This window comes from Mirounga angustirostris, unplaced genomic scaffold (assembly GCF_029215605.1).
Source record: "Mirounga angustirostris isolate CCGP_5_RB_7025 unplaced genomic scaffold, mMirAng1.0.hap1 SCAF_4, whole genome shotgun sequence".
In the NCBI taxonomy this organism is placed as follows: domain Eukaryota; kingdom Metazoa; phylum Chordata; class Mammalia; order Carnivora; family Phocidae; genus Mirounga; species Mirounga angustirostris.
The window spans coordinates 155,345,498-155,366,129 of NW_026991712.1; the positions used below are offsets into that span (position 1 = coordinate 155,345,498).

The window sequence follows — 20,632 nt, forward strand, 5'->3', positions numbered from 1 at the left end:
CTGCAAAATAGGCAGAAAAAAAAGTTAAATTAAACAGGATTCCTACATAACTTCAAAAGCAACTAGAGTACTTCAGGATTGGCAAATTGTCCTCTTTATAACTGATTTTATCAGAAGGGTTTAAGAAGAAGCATATTATAGCACTATCGAGTACATTTAAAAGTGACATGTTTCTTTTGTGCTAATTTGACTCCCCTGAATGACCTAGCTAGTTAACTGGTCACTAGTAATTTGGTTACCAGGTAATTCAAGCCCGCAAGAAAGGAAGCCAAAATTTAAATTACTGTGTTATTGTCTGACCCATTCAGATGATTTATTTTCAATATAAACATACAAACTCAATATGAGATGCCTAACTAAAGCAAGCACCACCAACAAAACCAAGACAACTTCTCTTCTTCTAAGGTTTAGGCTTTGCCCAGAATTCCTTATACACGGAATGGCTTGCACCAAGGGTCATTGCTCCCATGACAAAGCCTTGGGCTGCCACACGCATGTGGATCAGGTGAACAGACATTTTCGTATTTCCCCTGCTCTTCAATTTATATAATCCATATGCAACGATTGCTGCAAACCCCGCCATTCCAATGGAAACAAAGGGTGCCTCTCTAGCTTTCCAGGTAAGTTTAGATCCCTGATCTTCGTCATGTGAAGAAAGAGAAACATCCGTGCCGGTTGATATAGCGGCTGCAGAATCCTCCTACAATTACAGGACTTAGGCTCCAACTCAGCATGTGACTCTTGATCTCAGGGTTGTGAGTTCAAGCCCCAGGTTGGACGTAGAGATTACTTAAAAAAAAAAAAAAAAAGATACAGACCCACAAATATGGAAAAAAACATATGCACAAGTTATTAGATGTAGTATTATTTTTTTATTATTTTTTTAAAAGATTTTATTTATTTATTTGACAGAGAGAGACACAGCGAGAGAGGGAACACAAGCAGTGGGAGTGGGAGAGGGAGAAGCAGGCTCCCCGCGGAGCAGGGAGCCCGATGTGGGGCTCGATCCCAGGACGCTGGGACCATGACCTGAACCGAAGACAGACGCTTAACGACTGAGCCACCCAGGCGCCCTGTTTTTAAGGAAGAGACTTGTGTCAGAACTTTTCCTGAAACAAAAACAGAGTGAAGTTGCTTTGTTGTGGTGTTCACTATATTCCCAAAGGAGAATGTGGTTGGAGGGTGAGCTGGCTATTTCCTTCCCTCTCCTCTCCCTCCTCCCTTTTTTTCCAGCTGGGAGAAAACGGAGCCTCCCGGGTCTGCAGGGACGACCCAGGGAGAGAGGAGAGTAGATGCCCCCGAAGGGGCCGCCGGTGGAAGCCCGCAGGCTACAGGGGCTTGGAGGTGGCTCACGAGCCCTAGGACGAGGGCCAGCTGCTGGGGGCTCCGGTTTTTTTGGGGGGGTGGGGGGTGGGTAGTTAGGGGGAATGGCTTCCGCCTTCTCAGACGAATCTGTGGCGAGGTCGTCTGCTAGGGGAGCGGGGGAAGGTGCGGGAAGGTTTCGCGAGAGAAGAAGGTATAGGGCGGGGGCCTCGGGCGTGGGGAAGCCGAGCCGACGAGGGACGTGTCAAGTAGGAGTGGGGCTTTCATCGGAGGGGCGGCTCAGCTGCTCCGGGGGACAGAGATGCTGAGAGGGTGGAAGGCTGGGGCTTCGCCGGCTGCGGAGAGGTAGGGGAGGCTGGAGGGCTGGAGCGCCGCCCGGGGGGGCCCAGCTCCGCGGCCCGTCACCACGGTGGGGTTTACGCGCACGCCTCCGCCCACCTGTCGCCGGAGTGACAGTCGGAGTCCGGGGCCTCCCTCGCACCCAAGGTGGACCACCATCCTCGCCACCCCCCCCCCCCCGCACCGTTTAATTCCAGTCTCCTGGACCTTCTTCCCTCGGTCCCCTGACCGGCTCCTTCCCTTCGGCGAGATGCTAACCTTAAAGGGGGGGGGGGGGGAGCGGAGGGCTAGCCTTCGATCTCCCGCCTTTCCAGAAACGGACTGTTGGTCTCTCTGATTTTTCAGGGCCAGCCTTCTCAGGAGAGTTGCCCGCACCGCCCGCCCGCTTCCTGACCTCCGCTCCCCGCCAGCTCCCCGCAGCCCGGCTGCCGCCGCGCCCCCCTCCCTGGAAACCGCTCTGGCCAGGTCCCCGGCAACTGCGGCGCCGCTGAAGCCCACGGGCCTGGCCGCCCCATCTCCCGCATTGGACACAACTGGCCACCCCCTTCCTGAAACGTCTTTCCTGCCCTTGGTTTCGGTTTGGTTCACGCTCCTGGTTTTCCGCCAAGCCTTCCTAATTAATTGCACCTGCTCCTGCCGAGGGGCTCCTGTAGGCTACTGTTTTTTGTTTTAGATTTTATTTATTTGTTTGAGAGAGAGAAAAAGAGAGCGAGCGAGCAAGTGGAGGGGCAGATGGAGAAGGAGAAACAGACCCACTGCTGAGCAAGGAGCCCAATGCAGGACTCGATCCCAGGACGCTGGGATCTTGACCTGAACGGAAGGCGGACGCTTAAACCGACTGAGCCACCCAGGCGCCCCCTGCCACTGTTTTTTAGGGATCTCTCCGAGTGGTTTGCCTCTCCTCACCTTGCACTCGTTCCTTGGGCAGTCTGAGCCATCATTTATTTCTCTCTGGCTTTACTGCTTCGTGTCCTAAGTTGTCTCTCAACTTCTTGCTCGCTATAATCTCCAAATCTGAGCCGGAGCAGCGGCTGTTCAGTGGTTCTCAATTTAGCCTGCATCGGAATCACCCGAGGATTGTTAACCCAGACACTTGGGTCCCCCTTCCCCCCCGTGACTCTGTAGGCCTGCGGTGAGGGCTGATCATTTGCATTTCTAACAAGTACCCAGGTATATTTTCTAGAGTTCTATAACAAAGCACCACAGACGGGGTGGTTTAAACCACAGAAATGAATTGTCTCACAGTTCTGGAAGCCTCAACTAATTACACCTGGTGACCCTATTTCCAAATAAAGTCACATTCTGAGATACTGGGAATAAAGACTTCAACAAATGAATTTGGGGAGGCACAATTCAACTCATAACACCAATAACACCAGGTGATGCTGATGCTGCTTCAAACCACTAATCTGATCCTATTGTCCTTTAAAAAGTTTCAATTGCTCCCCATTGCCCTCATGGTAAGTGGAAGCTCTTTGCTTGGCATTGAAGGCCCATCAAAATCTGGGCCACTTGGGCGCCTGGGTGGCTCAGTTGGTTAAGCGACTGCCTTCGGCTCAGGTCATGATCCTGGAGTCCCGGGATCGAGTCCCGCATCGGGCTCCCTGCTGGGCAGGGAGTCTGCTTCTCCCTCTGACCCTCCCCCCGTCTCATGTGTTCTCTCTCTCTCAAATAAATAAAATCTTTAAAAAAAAAAAAAATCTGGGCCACTTGCCCTTTCACTACCCCTGCTTATGGTGCTGCCCCGAATGCCCTCACCACCCTACTTTGATGAATCCTTTCATGCTTGGCCCATGTGTCATTCTGTTGTCAGTGCTCACCACACGTTCCTAAGGCCCAGCACAGAGTTTGACACAATGTTCAATATATTTTTGTTGAATGAATGCAAGAAGACAATTATTTTCAAGACTTAAAAAAGTTCAATTTTAATTTTTATTCAAGATAAATTTTACCTTGGAGTGTCAATTATAAAACAAAATGAAAACAACAAAAAAAAATGAAACTGTTTGGACCAGGCGTCTATGTCCCTGCAAATCTGGCTTCTGCCCTGCCCTCTGGTGGTGACTCTAGGCCTAGCAGGAAAACGAACTAAGGAATTTACGGCAACCGGAGGCTGGTGACTAAGCTTCATTTACATACCCACAATGCATTGCACATGGTATTTCTTTTTCTAAAAACGGCTAGATTTTTCTTTTTCTTTCAACTCCCCCCCACCCCGAAATCAGATTGCCATCACAGAATTGCCTGAGATAAAGGCAGAAGTCACTGGCTCTTTTGGCTAAGTAACTACCATTGCTGTTCTAGGAGTGATAGTTACCCGTGGGCTGTGTGAGCGGCGTACAAAGCATACTCTGGTTTCTCTTCAGATCGTATAAATCTTTCGCCTTTTACTAAAGATTTCCGTGGAGAGGAACAATTCTGAGTGTTTACCTAATTTTTTGAGGCCTTGCGCTTGCAGGGCTTACTAACGTGTATTATAATGACAGACCTTGTTTGAATTTACTGTAGAACTTCTATGTTTGTGTGTTAGAAACACGTGTTTACGTTTTCGTTTTTATGTTGTAGGGTCTATAGAAAAAAAATTACGATAGGTTTCTAACTCAGATTAGGTGTTCTGATAGGATGAGTTTTTAGCGGGTTGGTTGGTGTGAGATTCAGTTCTTTCTGCGTGATTGGCTTTTGAAACAATGACGGTTTCACTGATTTTTGTTACTGTAACTATCTATCACGTTTGGTTGATACAAATTTAGAAGTATTTTGTGGCGGCCTCGCTGAAATACTTTTCGTGATTCACCACCACTTATCTTTGCTTTTGGATTGTGTCAGGAGCCAGTGGTCCAAACTGGTCTGTTTGGGACCTGCAGAGTCAGGTGCTCTTGCATCTCTGTTAACCCAGTTCCACGTGGTTTTACTCTAGGATCTCTGCGTTTTCTTACGGGGGTTTTCTCACACATCCCCGCTGCAGTGCAGATTTCTGTCCCACGCGCATTTTAAGTAAACTGCCATTTTCACCTGACTAGCCCAGCGCCTGCAACAAAGCCGATTTATTGAGTAGGTAACTTGAAGAACGAATTGGTTGCATGGGTCTACCTACTGCTTAAAGGGTCTATCTGTACTTTTAGCCACGAGGAAGGTCGCTCATGGTGGATTGCGTTACATCACTCCTTATTAGGCTTTTAGAAAAATGATGTCTCAGGCGTGGCTTGGATTGTGCCGCTGTGGAGTTTATGTTGGAGAGGCGATGCTGACCCCCGAGGGGGCAGGGGATGAAAGCCCTCACCCTGGAGGACGGAAAAGGAAGGAGCCATCTTGGGGAGGGGTGCCCACTGCAGCCTTACCCTCCAACAATGGCACCGTTGTAAGAAATTCAAGTACATTAGCAGAGGTGGCTGATACAGTTCATCCCGCAGCCTTTGAATTTGCTACGCTCACAGGTTGGAGGCCACCAAGCATTAACTTAAATTGCCTCCTGCGCCTGGCATGGGGCACAGAGCAGTCGCGCAACAGATGTTTGCTATCAACAGAATATTCGGTAACCTGTTTTTGTTGAGGCCTTGAATAAAACTTTTATTTTTTTTTTAAAGATTTTTATTTATTTGAGAGAGAGCGTGAGGGGAGGAGGGTCAGAGGGAGAAGTAGACTCCCCGCTGAGCAGGGAGCCCTGCGCGGGACTCGATCCGGAGACTCCAGGATCATAACCTGAGCCAAAGGCAGTCGCCCAACCAACTGAGCCACCCAGGCGCCCTAAAACTTTTAAGTTCTGCTTTTTTTCTTTTTTTAAAGATTTTATTTATTTGACAGCACAAGCAAGGGGAGGGGCAGGCAGAGGGAGGGGGAGAAACAGATTCCCCGCTGAGCAAGGAGCCTCAGCTGGGGGCATTATCCAAGGACGCTGGGATTATGACCTGAGCCAAACGCAGACACCCAACCGACTGAGCTACTCGGGTGCCCCTGAATAAAACTTTCAAAGTTCAAGCTTGGGGGGGTACCCGGGTGGCTCAGTCGGTTAAGCCTCCTATTCTTGGTTTCTGTTCAGGTCCTGATGTCAGGATCCTGGGATGGAGCTCCCCATCTGGCCCTGTGCTCAGTGGGGAGTCTGCTTCTCTGCCTCTCTCTGCCCCTCCCCTGCTCATGCACCGTCTCTAAAATAAATCTAAAGAAATCTTTTATTTTTTTATTTTCTAAAAGATTTTATTTGACAGAGAGACACAGTGAAAGAGGGAACACAAGCAGGGGGAGCTGGAGAGGGAGAAGCAGGCTTCCCGCTGAGCAGGGAGCCTGACACTGGCTAGATCCCAGGATGCTGGGATCATAACCTGAGCCATAGGCAGACCCTTAATGACTGAGCCACCCAGGTGCCCCCAAAATAAATCTTTTTAAAAAAAAGGGAAAGAAAACAGAAGGTACATTTTGGGGACAGTTGTGGAAATTTTAGTATGCACTCTATTTTATTTTATTTTATTTTATTTATTTATTTATTTATTTATTTATTTTAAGATTTTATTTACTTATTTGACAGAGAGAGACACAGCGAGAGAGGGAACACAAGCAGGGGGAGTAGGAGAGGGAGAAGCAGGCTTCCCGTGGAGCAAGGAGCCCGATGCGGGGCTCGATCCCAGGACCCTGGGATCATGACCTGAGCTGAAGGCAGATGCTTAACGACTGAGCCACCCAGGCGCCCCTGCACTCTATTTTAGATATTAATTATAGGTTTTGTTGTTGCTGTAACAAGTTAACTACAAACTTTGTGATTTAACACAAATTTATTCTCTTACAGTTCTGGAGGTCAGCAGTCTAAAATCAAGGTGTTGGCTGGGCTGCCTTTCTTTTAGAGACTTTAGAGACTGTTTCCTTGCCTCTTTCAGCTTCTAGAAGCTGCCTGTATGTGACCCCTTCACATCACTCCAACTCTTCTGCTTCTGTCATCTCCTAGTTCTAACTCTGGATCCTCCTGCCTCCCTCTATATTTATAAGGACTCTTGTGATTATCTCGGGTCCACCTGGCTAACCCAGAATAATCTCCCCATCTCAAGACCCTTAATTTAATCACGCCCACAAAATTCTTTTTACCATGTAACATATTCACAGGTTCCAGGCATAGGATGTAGACCTATTTGGGGACCATTACTCAGACCACCAAAATAATGATACTGTAAATTATGTAGGAGAATGCCCTTATTCTTAGAAGAAACATAATGTGAATATTTAGTGGTGAAATGTAATCTCCACTCTGAATGTGGAACTTGAACTCAGGACCATGAGATCAAGAGTTGCAAGCTCTATCAACTGAGCCAGCCCAGGTGCCTCAATAACCGAAACTTTCCAATGGCTCAGGAAACACAGAGAGAGAAAGCAAAAGAGTGATAGGTATACAGGTATTCATTGTATTTTTAAAGATTTTATCTATGAGAGAGAGAGAGAGAGAGAGAGAGAGAGGCAGAGGGAGAAGCAGGCTCCCTGAGGAGCAGGGAGCCCGATGCAGGACTCAATCCCAGGACCCCAGGATCGTGACCTGAGCCAAAGGCAGACACCCAACCATCTGAGCCACCCAGGTGCCCTATTCACTGTATTTTTCTTTCAACTTTTTTGTAGCTTTGAACTTGTAAGAAGTGGGGGAAGTATGTATTAATAAATTCCATGTAACGTGTATGATTTACATATTTATATTATACTTAAGATTCAATTTTAAAAGTTCCATTGTTTTTATTAAACTATGGTCACCTTAGACTAGTGGCTTCCAGATTTTTGGATTTTCCGATTATTAAAATTTCAAAAAATTTCTGGGGTACCTTTTTACCATCATCCTGCAAACAAAGGCCATCTGAAGACTAAAAACAGACACTTCTTTAAAACAGAAAACCCACTTACCTTTAAAGACGGCCTTCGATTAACAATATCAGGGCCGGTGATGCCCTCTTGTGGCCACCTGGAGACTTACTGCTACCTATCATTTCCTCTGATTTGATGGACAATTTCCTGTCATTAACACGTGAATGCCAGGCACTGTTCTCAGTGTTGGGATGTATTAGTAAAGAACAAAAATACCCTGACCTAGTTGAGCTTATATACAGGTGGAGAGACAGACCATATACAAATAAAGTAATAAGTGTTGTGGGAAAAAAAATAGCATAAGGGGCTTGGGGACCAGAATATAGGGAGTGGTAATGTAGTAGCCCTCATTGAGAAGATGACTTTTGTATAGAGTTGCAAGGAGGTGAGGGAGTTCACCATGTAGCTATATAGCTGAGGTGAAAGTTTCTAAGAACCATATAGCTATGCTATCCAGTGAAGGAGAAAGAGAGGAGACAGTTCAGAGGTCATGGGAGACTAGATTGTCTACGGTCTTCCCTGCAGGCCATAGGAAAGGCTTTAGCTTTACTGTTCCTGAAATGGAGAGCTCTGCAAGGTTTTGAGCAGTAACAGAATCTAAGTTTAAAAGGATTACCCTGGGGGGCGCCTGGGTGGCTCAGTTGGTTAGGCGACTGCCTTCGGCTCAGGTCATGATCCTGGAGTCCCGGGATCGAGTCCCGCATCGGGCTCCCTGCTCGGCAGGGAGTCTGCTTCTCCCTCTGACCCTCCCCCCTCTCATGCTCTCTCTCTCTCATTCTCTCTCTCAAATAAATAAAAAAAATCTTTAAAAAAAAAAAAAAAAGGATTACCCTGGGGGCGCCTGCGTGGCTCAGTTGGTTAAGCGTCTGCCTTCAGCTCAGGTCATGATCCCAGGGTCCTGGGATCAAGCCCCACATGGGACTCCCTGCTCAGTGGGGAGCCTGCTTCTCCCTCTGCCTCTGCCCCTCCCCTTGCTTGTGCTCTCTCGCTCTCAGTCAAATAAATAAATAAAATCTAAAAAAAAAAAAAAAGAGACTACCCTGGCTACTGTATTGAAAAGAGAACGGGGTAGAAAGGCCTCTAGAGTAGTCTAACAATGGTGGAGAAACAAAGCAGGAAAAACAATGGCTCAGATTAGGGTATTAGCAACAGAGGTAGTGAGATATGGCTGGATTCTGGATATACTTGGAAGGTAGAGTCAACAGACAGAATGGATACAGATGTTGAAGAGAGACATTAAGGAGAACACTCCTTTGTTCTGAGTGGCAGAAAGCATGAGTTGCCATCAGTTGTGTTGGGGAAGGTGGCACAGATCAGAAGTCCAGTTTTGGACATAAAGAGGTGAAAATATTTAACTGGAAATAGGAATGTGGGAGTCAATGGCGTATAAATGGCATTTAAAGTTCTGAGACTGGATGAGATCACCAGGGTGAAAAAGTAGAGAAGAGGCTCAAGGTCACTCCAATTTGAAAGAAGCTGGGTTGAGAGGATGAATCAGCAAAAGAGAATGAGAGGAAGCAACCAGAGGTAGGAGAAAAAGCAGGTGAGTGTGGTCTCCTGGAGGAGAGAGTGCAGGGGCCAGTAGGGAGCGGAGGTGAGGGTCTCTCCTCAGGCTGTGCTCTTAAATCTTCCAGGATATTGACGTTCCTTCCCTCCAGACCAGCTTTTTTCCTGGATGAGCAGAGGAACCCCAGCCCATCAACAAAGCTCTCATTTAATTCCCCCGCCCCGCTACAGAGAACAGACATATAGCAAGACTATTTATTGAATTCTTGCCAGCCAGCAGCTCTCCCTCTCCCCTCCTGGCAGGCCCAACCCTCAGCCTCCCACCTGGGCCAGTGGAGTCACCGTGAGCGTGACCCCAGGATCCTTCAGCCAGGCTTCCTGAAACACAGCCCGGGCCTTTCTGGATTGCCTCAGAGGCTCTGTTACTCCTCTCCCTCCACATCCTCCTTCGGGAAGTATGTGATGTAAGCCAGCTGATCCTGGTCCTGGGCGTCAAGGTAAAAGGTCGTGTTGCTGTGGGGGACGCCACCGAGGTATAATGCTGGAGGCAGGGGAGGCGAGCCTGAGTCTGGGTGCCGCTGCACCTCGGCTCCAGGCCCCCTCACTCCCCACTCACCTTTGGAAACGTCGACTTTGTTGGCCGCCAAGATGTCCGCCTGAATGCCGTCTATTTTCATGTACAAGTCCTCGGCATTGCTCTGGGGGCAGGAGCAAGGGGAACGTGCTGAGCCGCCAGGGCAGTCTGGACCTGCACGCGGGCGCGGGGCGCAGGAATGCGGCCGGCTCCGGGGCTGACCGGAAGCGCAGGACAGGGACCCGCAGGACGCGGGGCAGGGGTGGGGGGAGGAACCCGAGCCAGCGCAGTCCCTCCCGCAGCGGCCCCGGGCCCAGCGTGCGTGGGGGGTGTGGCCCGGGGGGGACGCCGTGGAGGCCGCACCGTCCGGTCGCGGTCCCGGCTCTGCGGGGCGGGGCGGGGGCACTTACGAGGAAGAGCGTGTAGAGCTCCTCTCCCATGGACCTGCGCACGTGCTCCTCCACCACCGGGAACACCTGCACGAAGTACTGCAGCCGCGGGGGGCGGCGGGGTGACTGCGGTGCCCTCGCCCGGGGCCCGCCGCGCCGCGCCGCCGTCCCGCCGCTCACCTCCAGCGTGAGGCTGGCCTGCCGCTGGCTGTTGCTGTGGTCCGAGTTGCCCATGGCGGCCAACAGGCTGTGCACCACGCGCAGGTGCAGCATCTCCTCGGCGATGGTCGTGTTGCTGCGCGCCAGGACCCTGGGCCGGGAATTCGGGCGGCGGCGACCCCTTGGGATCCTCCGGCGGCCCGAGCTGCCCCCCCCACAACCCCGGAACCCGCGGGCAGCGCCAGCCTGGCTCGCCGCATCCCCCCCACTCCTCCTGCCCGCTTACCCGATGGCCTTGGCCGCCGCGGCCTGCTGTAAGAACACCGGCAGGTGGGCGGTGAGCTGGGGAACCAAGGAGTCTGGCGGAGGGGGCGGCCGTGAGGTGGGAGGCCCGGCTTCCCAAGGCCAGTCCCCTGTCCCGCAGCCCCAGTCCGAGCGGCTCCCTACCGTTGAGGATCTTGGGTTGCAGTTTGCTCGTCTCCTTGACGGACGGTATCAGCAGCTCCACGAGGCCTTTGAGCAGCGCCTGGCACACGTCATAGTTGACCAGGTCCTTGATCAGCTCGATGGCTGGGGAACGACAGAGGCACTGGGGAGGCCTGACGCTCCAAAACCCCCCATCCCCACCAAGCAAGCAAAGACCCCCTTAAACCAAGTCGCTTCCCTTTACCCCCATCCCCTTCCTGCTCCTTTCCTAGCACCTTTTACTCGCCAGCACCGTGCAAGCTATGTGTGGGGGAAGCTGGGCAGGCAACACCTCAGTCCGGCTGGATCTGGGGCTAAAGAGGAGGAGGAGGGGGCCAAGCCTCATCCGCCACACTCAGCCCTCACAGAACTCGCCATAGAGGGAGGAGGAAAGGTTGGATGGTGAGCCTACCCATCAAGGAGGCTTTGAGGCTGTCAGAGCTGGAGGCCCCACCGAGGTGGGGCCACCTTCGGCTTGGAGGAATCCGGGAATCCGGGTGTCACGGAGGTGGGAGGGGCTAGGTCTTCAAAGGGAGAAAGGATGGGCAAAGCCCCCCGGCGTGGGGGGGTGGGGGTGAGAGGGAGACAGCGAGTGGGTGGAGGATGTGTGGCAGCAAGTGAGAAGGGTGGAAGCAAGTTTTCTGTAAATACCAAAGCAAGCGGTAGTTTTTGACAAACCATTTATGGAGCCCTTCTTTGCCTAGGCTTTCCACACAGCATCCCCTGGAAGCTCACCATAACCAAAAGAGGTTTGCTTTGCAATGACAGTGTAACTGTTAGCCCACCTCACCTTTTTTTTTTTTTTTTTAAAGATTTTATTTATTAATTTGACAGAGAGAGACAGCGAGAGAGGGAACACAAGCAGGGGGAGTGGGAGAGGGAGAAGCAGGCTTCCCGCTAAGCAGGGAGCCTGATGAGGAACTCGATCCCAGGACACTGGGATCACGACCTGAGCCGAAGGCAGACGCTTAACGACTGAGCCACCCAGGCGCCCCTAGCCCATTTCACTTTTGAGAGAGTGAGGCACAGAGGCAAAGCGCTTTGGCTAAGGTACCGGGTGGAAGCAAAAGGAAAGACTTGGTTAGGAAGGAACTAGGATTTATTGAAGGGGCTTTCCTAGAGGTACTTCCCAATCATTCGTTCTTTCAGCCATTCTCTCGGCCTTTGCGCAAGCCTGCACTAAACGCCTGATGCGCCAGGTGCACAGTATAGCACTACAAAAGGGGTTAGGCTGTGGGGGTACCTGGGAAGATGGGGAAACGGGGGACGGAATATTTTTATAAAGAGAAGGGAATCGCATAGAGGCAGAGCTGGGCGGGGGCACGGTGAGTTGTTCATGTGATGGAACACTGGTGTTACTTTAAACACACGTGCTTGCTACATTGAAGACAGATCGAGCTGTTTCCCAGCACAGAGTGGGGTGCGGCCCCTCTCTCCCCTTAACTCGTAGGGGAGCTGAGACTTTGGGGAAGCGCGGTTCCCTGACTAGCTCATTTACATACCAGAACTCATATAGACACATGGGAACTAGTACCAGGAATATCTTTGAATAATGAAAATTAACCTTTTATAGCCTTGTCAGGAAAGCTTTGCCCAGTAAGGATATGCTTGAGATAATTCTCTGTCATGGAAGAAAAGCGTTTGCTGGTAGGTGCAAAGGCACCGCAAGTGTAGGGGGATCAGCCGGTATCTGGGACCAGGGCACAGGAGCTACATGTTGTTTTTCTCCATTTTAACTGGGTCTTTGGTAACAGATACCAAGAACCTTTTGTGGGAAAAAACACTAGAGAATTGGTAGTGCAATTTTTGGAGGCCTTACTTAGGGCTAAGTGTTGTCTGTGTCAAAGACAGATTCATAGGTTCATGATCTGACCGTGAAACAATATTGCTGTTTGAGATCTCAAGACTTTCTATGGTTGGGCAAAAGTGCCTTTTTTCTTTTTTTTTAAGTTAGTAAACATTGTTCTATCGTGTTAATTTTTTTTAAGAAAACAACTCGTTTAGAGTCCACGCATGAATGGAGGAAAGGCAGAGCCAGAGCATCTTTCAAACTGACTTCTCAGTGGGCCAGGAACATGAGGCAGCTGGATCCCACAACCCATGAGATCCTGATCCGAGGCGTAAACCAAGAGTCGATGCTTAGCCAGCTGAGCCTCCTGGGCGCCCCTTAAAGAATGTTTTGGGTCCCCTCCACCCCAGCAGTGGGTGGGGCAGGTGCAGACCCTGCACTACTGTGAGCCAACCCTACCATCTCACCCAGAGGGCTCATTTGCATATTCATGGGTGCCACCCCCAGTACTACATTTTCGTTTAAAACTGCACACTTCCCTATTTCCTTGGATCAACATGTCTTTTCCAAAAATCCCTTTCACAAATTTTCCTAGCAGGGTGCCGGTGGCACAGGAATAGACACCAGTCTTGGAGAACTGCAGTCAGTTATGGAAAGAGTGGCAAACATAGCTAAGTATACTGTGGTTTCTCTTCAGATTGCATATCTCACCTTTTACTAAAGATTTCCGTGGAGAGGAATGTTTGCAAGTTTGCCTTATTTCTGAGCTCAAAGGAAACGTTTCCAGTGTTTCATCTATTAGGTATGGCATTTGTTATAGTTTTTTGTAGATATCTCTTATTGGACAGACATTGTTTTCAAACTTTTTTCCTATTAAGATGATGTATGTGCATTCCTAGATGACATATTATCCTTGGCAAATGCTGCTAGATTGTTTGCTAATATTTTGTGTAGAGTTTTTGCAGCTATGCGGGTAAGATTGGTGTATAATTTCTCTTTTGCATGGTATCATTGATGGATTTTTATATTAAGATTAGGCTAACCTTAAAAAAAAGATTAGGCTAAACTTAGAAAATGAGTTGGGGTTTATATTCTCTTTTTCTAATCTTTTTTTTTTTTTTTTTAAAGATTTTATTTTTTAGAGAGCGAGCGAGAGAGAAACAGCATGAGAGGGGCAAGGGTCAGAGGGAGAAGCAGGCTCCCCGCTGAGCCGGGAGCCCGATTTGGGACTCAATCCCAGGACCCTGGGATCATGACCTGAGCCGAAGGCAGACGCTTAACCATCTGAGCCACCCAGGCGCCCGCTCTTTTTCTAATCTTGAGAAGAGTTTGAGTAAGACGAGAATTTTATCTTGAATTTTTTTTTTTAAGATTTTTCGGGCTCCTGGGTGGCTCAGTTGGTTAAGTGACTGCCTTCGGCTCAGGTCATGATCCTGGAGTCCGGGGATCGAGTCCCGCATCGGGCTCCCTGCTCAGCGGGGGGTCTGCTTCTCCCTCTGCCCTCTTCCCTCTCGTGCTCTGTCTCTCATTCTCTCTCAAATAAATAAATAAAATCTTTAAAAAAAAAGATTTTATTTATTCATTTGACAGGGGGGGGGGAGAGCAAGCACAAGCAGGGGGAGCAGAGGGAGAGGGAGAAGCAGGCTCTCTGCCAAGTAGGGAGGCCGATGTGGGGCTCCATCCCAGGACCCTGGGATCATGACCCTAGCTGGTGGCAGACGCTTAACCAACTAAGCCACCCAGGTGCCCCTATCTTGAATGTTTGATAGAATTCTCTAAAGCTGACTTTATGGGAAAAAAAATTACTGATTCATTTTCTTTAATGATTAGAGGACTATTTGGGTTTTCTCTTTCTTCATAAGTCCATTTTGGTAGGTTATAATTTCTAGCAGTTTTCATCTACATTTTCAAACATTGAAAAAAATTCATTATCTCATCTTTTTATCATTTTAATGAGTGTAGCATTTTTAGTGATGTCTTCTTTTATATTCTTCATATTGATTATGTGACTTTTCTCTTTTTGCATCAAATCCCTTTGCCCCCAAGTCCCATGGGGGTAACACACTTTGATGCCGGCTTGTGCAGTGGTGTGCACTACAATGAGAAACACAAGACCTGAATGTTACAGTCAGTAAGCATGCCTGCCTTTTGCTCTAAAGGGGGAAATGTCTTTATTTTCCAAAGCTGTTTGCTCATCAAGATCCTTGAAAAGATAGTTTGGGACAATGAGCAGTTGTTATTTCACTTAAAAGATATGCAGAAATGTGATAGACCTGTAGAGAATTGTCTCCTAGGATCATTTTTCTTTTGCTAGTAGTAATCCTTCAGTAGACATTCTTGCCTTGTTCCTGAACTCAGGGGCAAAGCATTCAATGCTTCACTATTTCTTTTTTAAAGATTTTATTTATTTGACAGAGAGAGAGACAGCAAGAGAGGGAACACAAACAGGGGGAGTGGGAGAGGGAGAAGCAGGCTTCCTGCTGAGCAGGGAGCCCGATGTGGGGCTCGATCCCAGGACCCTGGCATCATGACCTGAGCCGAAGGCAGATGCTTAATGACTGAGCCACCCAGGCATCCTCAATGTTTCACTATTAAGTATAATGTTAGCTGTAGGGTTTTGGTAGATGCTTTTTTTTTTTTTTTTAAATCAACTTGGGGAAGTTCTCCTCTAGTTCTATTTTCCTGAGGGTTTCCTGAGGGTTCATCAAAGGGTGCTGACATTGTCAAATGCATTTTCTGCATTGATTGATATAATAATGTGATTTTTCTTCTTTAGCCTGTTAACTTGGTAGATTAAATTGACTGATTTTTTGGATATTGAACAGCTTTGCATTCTGGGAATGAACCCCAATTGGTCATGGTGTATGATTCTTTTTATATATTGCTGAATTCTAATTGCTAATCTTTTGTTAAGGATTTTTGCATCTATATTGATGATGGATATTGATCTGTACTCTTCTTGTACTGCCACTGTCTGGTTTTGGTATTAGGGTAATACTAGCCTCATGAAAAAAATATTTTTAAAGATTTTATTTATTTATTTGCCAGAGAGATAGAGAGCGCAAGTAGGTAGAGTGGCAGGCAGAGGGAGAGGGAGAAGCAGGCTCCCACTGAGCAGGGAGGCCGATGTGGGACTTGACCCCAGGACCACGGGATCACGACTTGAGTCGAAGGCAGACGCTTAACTGACTGAGTCACCCAGGCACCCCACTAGCCTCATAAAATTAATTAGGAATTATTTCCTTCCCTTCTGTTTTCTAGAAATATAGAATTGTGTTCTATAAATGCCATTATACCCTGCTGGTTGATGATGTTGAGTACTATATACTTGCTGATTTTTCTTTTCATTATTTGTTTTAAAATTTCATTTATTTGAGAGAGAGAGATGAGAGACAGAGCACAAGCAGGGGGAGGCAGAGGGAGAGGGAGAAGCAGACTCCCTCTTGAGCAGGGAGCCCCATGCGGGACTCAATCCCAGGACACTGAGATCATGGCCTGAGCCAAAATCAGATGCTTAGCTGACTGAGCCACCCAGGTGCCCCTACTTTGTGTGATATTAATAGAGCTACTCCTATTTTCCTTTCATTACTACTTTCATGAAATATTTTTCTATCTTTTTACTTTCGACCTGCCTATATTCTTTTATTTGAAGTGAATTTCTTGGAGACAGTACATACTTGAGTCATTTTGTGTGGATTTATTTTGATTTAACCTTTTTAGACTTTGTTGTGGGTTGGTGTCTTTCATCAGTTCTTGACAACTCTCCACCATTGTCTCCTTAATGGTGCTGCCCTAGTCTTTCTTTTTTCTCTTTGCCTCTATTAGATAGTCTCACTCTTATCCTTACTTTTCTTCCCCTCTTCCAGGTGACTAATTTTCTCTTCACCTGTGTCTACTCTACTATTAAATGTGTACACTGAGGAATTACTTTTAGCTATTGTATTTTTTTTTTAAAGATTTTATTTATTTATTTGACAGAGAGAGGGAGGGAGAGAGAACATGAACAGGGCGAATGGCAGGCAGAAGGAGAAGCAGGCTTCCCGCTGAGCAAGGAGCCCGACGTGGGACTCGATCCCAGGACCCTGGGATCATGACCTGAACTGAGGGCAGACGCTTAATGACTGAGCTACCCAGGTGTCCCTGGGTTGGTTATATATTTGCAAAATTAATTGTAGGGAAAAACTTCAGAACTACGATGCAGATCCTTTCTTCCAGAAAGCACTTTCCTTTCTTCTTTCAGCCACCTGGGCACTAACAGTTCTGAACCACTTTTGTCAGAGTTCAAGACTTGAGGTTTCTTGGACCACACAGGTGGTTGTACAATAGCCAATAGCCAATGATTTGCTCATCAATCACCAATAACCATGCCTACATAGTGAAACTTCATAAAAACCCTGAAGTGAGAGGTTCAGAGAACTTCTGGATTGGTGAACACACTGAAGTGTGGGAGAGTGGTGTGCCTGGAGCGGTCCCCCAATCCATACCTTGCCCTATACATCTCTTCCATTTTCCTGTTCCTGATCTGTATCCTTTACAACTAAACCGTTAATACTAAGCAAAATGCTTTCCTGAGTTTTGTGAGTTGTTCTAGCAAATGACTGAACTTGAAAGGGAGGAAGGGTTGCATGAACCCCCCGGCTTTGTAGCCAAGTTGGACAGAAGTATGAATAACGGGCGCCTGGGCGGCTCAGTCGTTAAGCGTCTGCCTTCGGCTCAGGTCATGATCCCAGGGTCCTGGGATCGAGCCCCGCATCGGGCTCCCTGCTCGGTGGGAAGCCTGCTTCTCTCTCTCCCACTCCCCCTGCTTGTGTTCCCTCTCTCGCTGTCTCTCTGTCAAATAAATAAATAAAATATTTTTAAAAAAAGTATGAATAACATGGGAACCTAATACTTACGACTGGCATTTGAAGTAAGGGCAGTCTTAAGGTGCCGAGCCCTTAAACCTGTGGAGTCTGAAGCTAACTCCGGGTAGTGTCAGAATTGAACTGAATTATAGGGTACCCAATTGATGTCTGCGAAGAACTGGACAATTGCTTGGTGTGGAAACCCCCCTCCCCCCATTTGGTGTGAGAAGTGTTGTGAGTAAAAACAACTCAACATCAATCCCTCCAGAAGGGGGACTGATCCAAATTTCCTAGCCTACCATTATCAGGAAGAAGAGTCTTCTTCACCTGCCTCTTGTTACTTATTCTTCTAGACTTACCTCAGAAATTAGCTTTCAAGTAGCTCTGTCTGGCCTGTCCTCCCTCTGCCTCCACTCTGGACCACCGAGGTCTCTGGCCTTACAGCCCCCCTTTCTCACCACGGAGTACCGCCGTCATCAGTCAGGGTCTCTCCACGACTGTGAACTCCAGCGAACGTATCTGAGGCAGCTCTGCCTCCCCAGAGCCTCAAAGCAGTCCAGTCCATAGACGGCTGAAAAGAAGCGACTGGAGCCTGCCTTCCCGTGCGCGGGTAACGGCAGCCTGGCACCGTGCCTGGAGACCGCGGGCCCGGTGAGAGCGGCCGTCAGGGGCGGCCCCGCGCTACCCACTGCCGCCCTCGCCCGCCCCGAGCCGTGCAAGCGGCCCCGGCCCTGCCTCTCGGCAGGCTGGAGAGCCGCGGCCGCCAGAGCGCCGCCCTGCCGCCCCCGATGGCCGGCTCAGCCCGGAAGCGAGGCGCGCGCCCGGACGCTCACGTCAGAGGCGGCGCGCGGGCGGAAGGGCCTGCGCAGTGGGGGCCGGGGGGGCGGGGCGGCGGCCGGGTGGCCAGGCGGCCAGGGGCAGGCCCCGCGCGGGTCCGCAGCGCACGCAGGGCGGCGGTCCGCAGGAGGCGGCGGCCAGCTCCTGGCAGCGCTACGTGCTGACCCCACACACGCAGGGGGTGCCTAACCGTGAACACGGGCTGGTGATTATAATCTTGTCAGAAGACTGTCACTGGCAGTCCCCAGCCGCGCAGCGGCCTGTTTACCCGGAGGCGGAGGCTGGGGAGGCAGCCAGCAGCCCCCTCCTGGGTCTCAGGCGCCATACACGGTTCTCCTGCCTGGTGCCGAGCGCCGTCAGCTCCCAACGCTCCCAGGAGGAGGGGTGCCCACGTCTCCACTCCAGGACTCAGAGTGTTCTTTGGCAGGAAGGAGAACCGGTCTGGGCTGTGAGTCGGTCTAAGGAAAGGTACCAGTAAGGCCTGCCCCAGGTTGCCCTTGTCCCAAGTCCTGGGGGGGCCTCCCATCCACCCACACCGCAGAGCCATGGAGCATACAGAGGCCCCGTCCTGAAGCCCCACACAAAGCCAGTCTTGTCTCCGCCTGTTTCTCCTAATCATTTACTCTCTGGCAGAAGGACTCTTAAGGACATCCCTGCTACCCCTTCTCGCGCTTAGTATTCTGGGGACAGGCCTTGTGCGGCCTCCCCTTTTCTCTCTGGACCAGCCTGATTCAGAAGCCGCTGCTTCATTCAGAAACACTTCCTAGGACTGGCCAGCTGCTGCTGGCTCCTGGGCTTCCTCTTTCTTCCAGGTCTTCCTGCCCTCCCAATCCCAGTGGCCCCCCACTCCAGCCTCCCGTTGCTCAGATGTGGTTCTAACTTGGGATCACAGAGGGAGAGGGACCAGCACACTGACCCCCCCCACCCCCGGGACATCCCCCAAACATTCTCCCACTTGGACAAAAATGCAGCCTGGGATGCCTCAGGCCGCTTGGCCGGTGCGTGAAACCCCCAAGTCTTTCTCACTTGTTCTCTTATTGTTTGGTTATGAAACTTTCTTCCTTCTTTTTGAATTAGTGGGGTTTTGGATCAGTGTGCTTGGCCCGCCCTCACGCCCAACTCCGCTGAGCCTAGTCAGCTGCTGCACAGCTCGCCTCCCTTAGTAGTTGGGCTCTTTCCCAGGCCCAAGCTGACGGCATCTGAGTGCCAGGACGCCTGCGAAAAACCCTTGCCTGTGCCTAAGAGAGTTCTCCCTGCAGCAAGAAATGACTCAGAGAATACTCAGGGTGGCAAGAATGAATGAAAATATTTTTATGAAATTTCCCTGACCACAAAACATATTTTCTGCCCACGTAGGACCAAGTTCTCCAGGAGATAAATATCTGCTTTTGCCTACTCACTTTACCCTAAACGCTTAAGCCTTCATTGCTAGTGTGTCTGCAACACTTGGAACTCCTTGGAAAAATGAAACTTTATTCACTGAATCATTTTTCATTGAGTTTTAAAATTCACAGCTGTCCATGTTTACACCAAAAGTGAAAGGGCTAGTCTCTGTCCAAATATCTCCATAGGAACCACAGCCAGTTACAACTCTTTACCCACTGTGCTAGTTCTGAAGCATAGCAGAGCATTCAGAAAGCAAAGGGCAACGGGGGATTACTGTCTTAGGCAGCTTTGCCCGAAGCCTGTGTTGCTGACAACACCCAACTGTCCTAAATTGTTTCAGTCACTGATTTATTCATTGGTTCATTCATTTATCTAACAAAATACTTTCTGAGCATCTTCTGTGTGCCAGACCCCTGTGCTATGGCTACGAGGAGGACAAAGATACAATCCCTGCCCTCAGGGATGACACAGTTTAATGGGGGATACCAGTAAGGAAACTGGTATGTACGCTGTAGTATTATAAGAGCCATGGGAACACAAAGCAAGTCAGGTTAGCGTGAGGGTATGTTGAGGAACTGGGGGACAGAGAATCAGGAGAAGGCTCTCTTGGAGAAGGTGACATGTGAGCTGACAAAGCCATGGAGGAGAAGGGAGGCACTGGAATGAAGAATGTGGCAAGTGCATGCCACCATTGTGGCTGGACAAGCAGGGAGGTCTGGCTAGGACATGGGGTGTTGGGTCATGGAGTGAGACCTAAGCCTGAGGAGACAGACTGGCTTCTGAGGACTTTGCATGTGCCAGCCACCACATAGGGCAGGTGTTTTTTCTTGTCTTTCATTTCAAAGATTAAAAAAATATATATTTATTTAGAGAGAGCGCACGTGCATGCTCACAGGTGAGCAGGGAGAGGGGCAGAGGGAGAGGGAGAAAGGGAATCTCAAGCAGACTCCGCACTGAGTATGGAGCCTGACGTGGGGTTCTATCCACGACCCCGAGATCATGACCTGAGCTGAAATCAAGGGTCGGATGCTCAACTGACTGAGCCACCCGGGAGCCCCTCTTGTCTTTCATTTCAGAGGAAACTGACTCAAAAATGTTGAGTAGCTTACCCAAGATCAAACAGCTAAAAAGTAGCAGAATGACTCTGTCGGGATTCCAAAACTCATATTTTTCACCACTAAGCTCTGCTGCC

At 49.4% G+C, this 20,632-nt stretch overlaps 2 protein-coding genes and 1 non-coding gene across 8 annotated transcripts in view; 1 reads left to right on the forward strand and 2 right to left on the reverse strand.

Moving 5' to 3' along the window:
- Window positions 1-244: 244 nt before the first annotated feature.
- Window positions 245-1,821, reverse strand: LOC123860388 (HIG1 domain family member 1A, mitochondrial-like). Its single transcript, XM_064587551.1, has 2 exons — window positions 1,762-1,821; window positions 245-700 (listed from the first exon to the last, which is right to left on the reverse strand). Exons 1-2 carry the CDS (start codon window positions 1,819-1,821, stop codon window positions 401-403), a joined length of 360 nt encoding a protein of 119 aa, XP_064443621.1. The 3' UTR covers window positions 245-400.
- A 757-nt stretch (window positions 1,822-2,578) lies between these two features.
- Window positions 2,579-20,632, reverse strand: part of ARMH1 (armadillo like helical domain containing 1) — a 54,861-nt gene continuing 36,807 nt past the window's right edge. For 2 of the 6 annotated variants that reach the window (XM_064589279.1, XM_064589275.1), the window contains exons 8-14: window positions 10,567-10,689; window positions 10,406-10,478; window positions 10,141-10,270; window positions 9,982-10,059; window positions 9,614-9,695; window positions 9,322-9,482; window positions 2,579-2,717 (exon numbers count right to left, since the gene is read on the reverse strand). In XM_064589279.1, the coding sequence (XP_064445349.1) occupies window positions 2,604-2,717; window positions 9,322-9,482; window positions 9,614-9,695; window positions 9,982-10,059; window positions 10,141-10,270; window positions 10,406-10,478; window positions 10,567-10,689 (761 nt within the window). In that variant the 3' untranslated portion in view covers window positions 2,579-2,603. Of the gene's footprint in view, window positions 2,718-8,311; window positions 9,163-9,238; window positions 9,539-9,613; window positions 9,696-9,981; window positions 10,060-10,140; window positions 10,271-10,405; window positions 10,479-10,566; window positions 10,690-20,632 lie in introns of those variants that run through there. The other 4 variants (XM_064589276.1, XR_010410955.1, XM_064589277.1 and 1 more) reach the window with 4 other exon arrangements.
- LOC123860591 (U5 spliceosomal RNA) lies at window positions 4,009-4,124 on the forward strand. Its single transcript, XR_006794721.1, has one exon. It is a non-coding gene; the product is annotated as a U5 spliceosomal RNA (small nuclear RNA).

Bases quoted from the DNA above. Each gene is read 5' to 3' on its own strand.
- LOC123860388 (XM_064587551.1), bottom strand. From the start codon at position 1,821: ATGGTGGTCCACCTTGGGTGCGAGGGAGGCCCCGGACTCCGACTGTCA. The intron at 701-1,761 runs GTGGGCGGAGGC...CTGTAATTGTAG, and splicing joins GACTGTCACTCCGGCGACAG to GAGGATTCTGCAGCCGCTAT.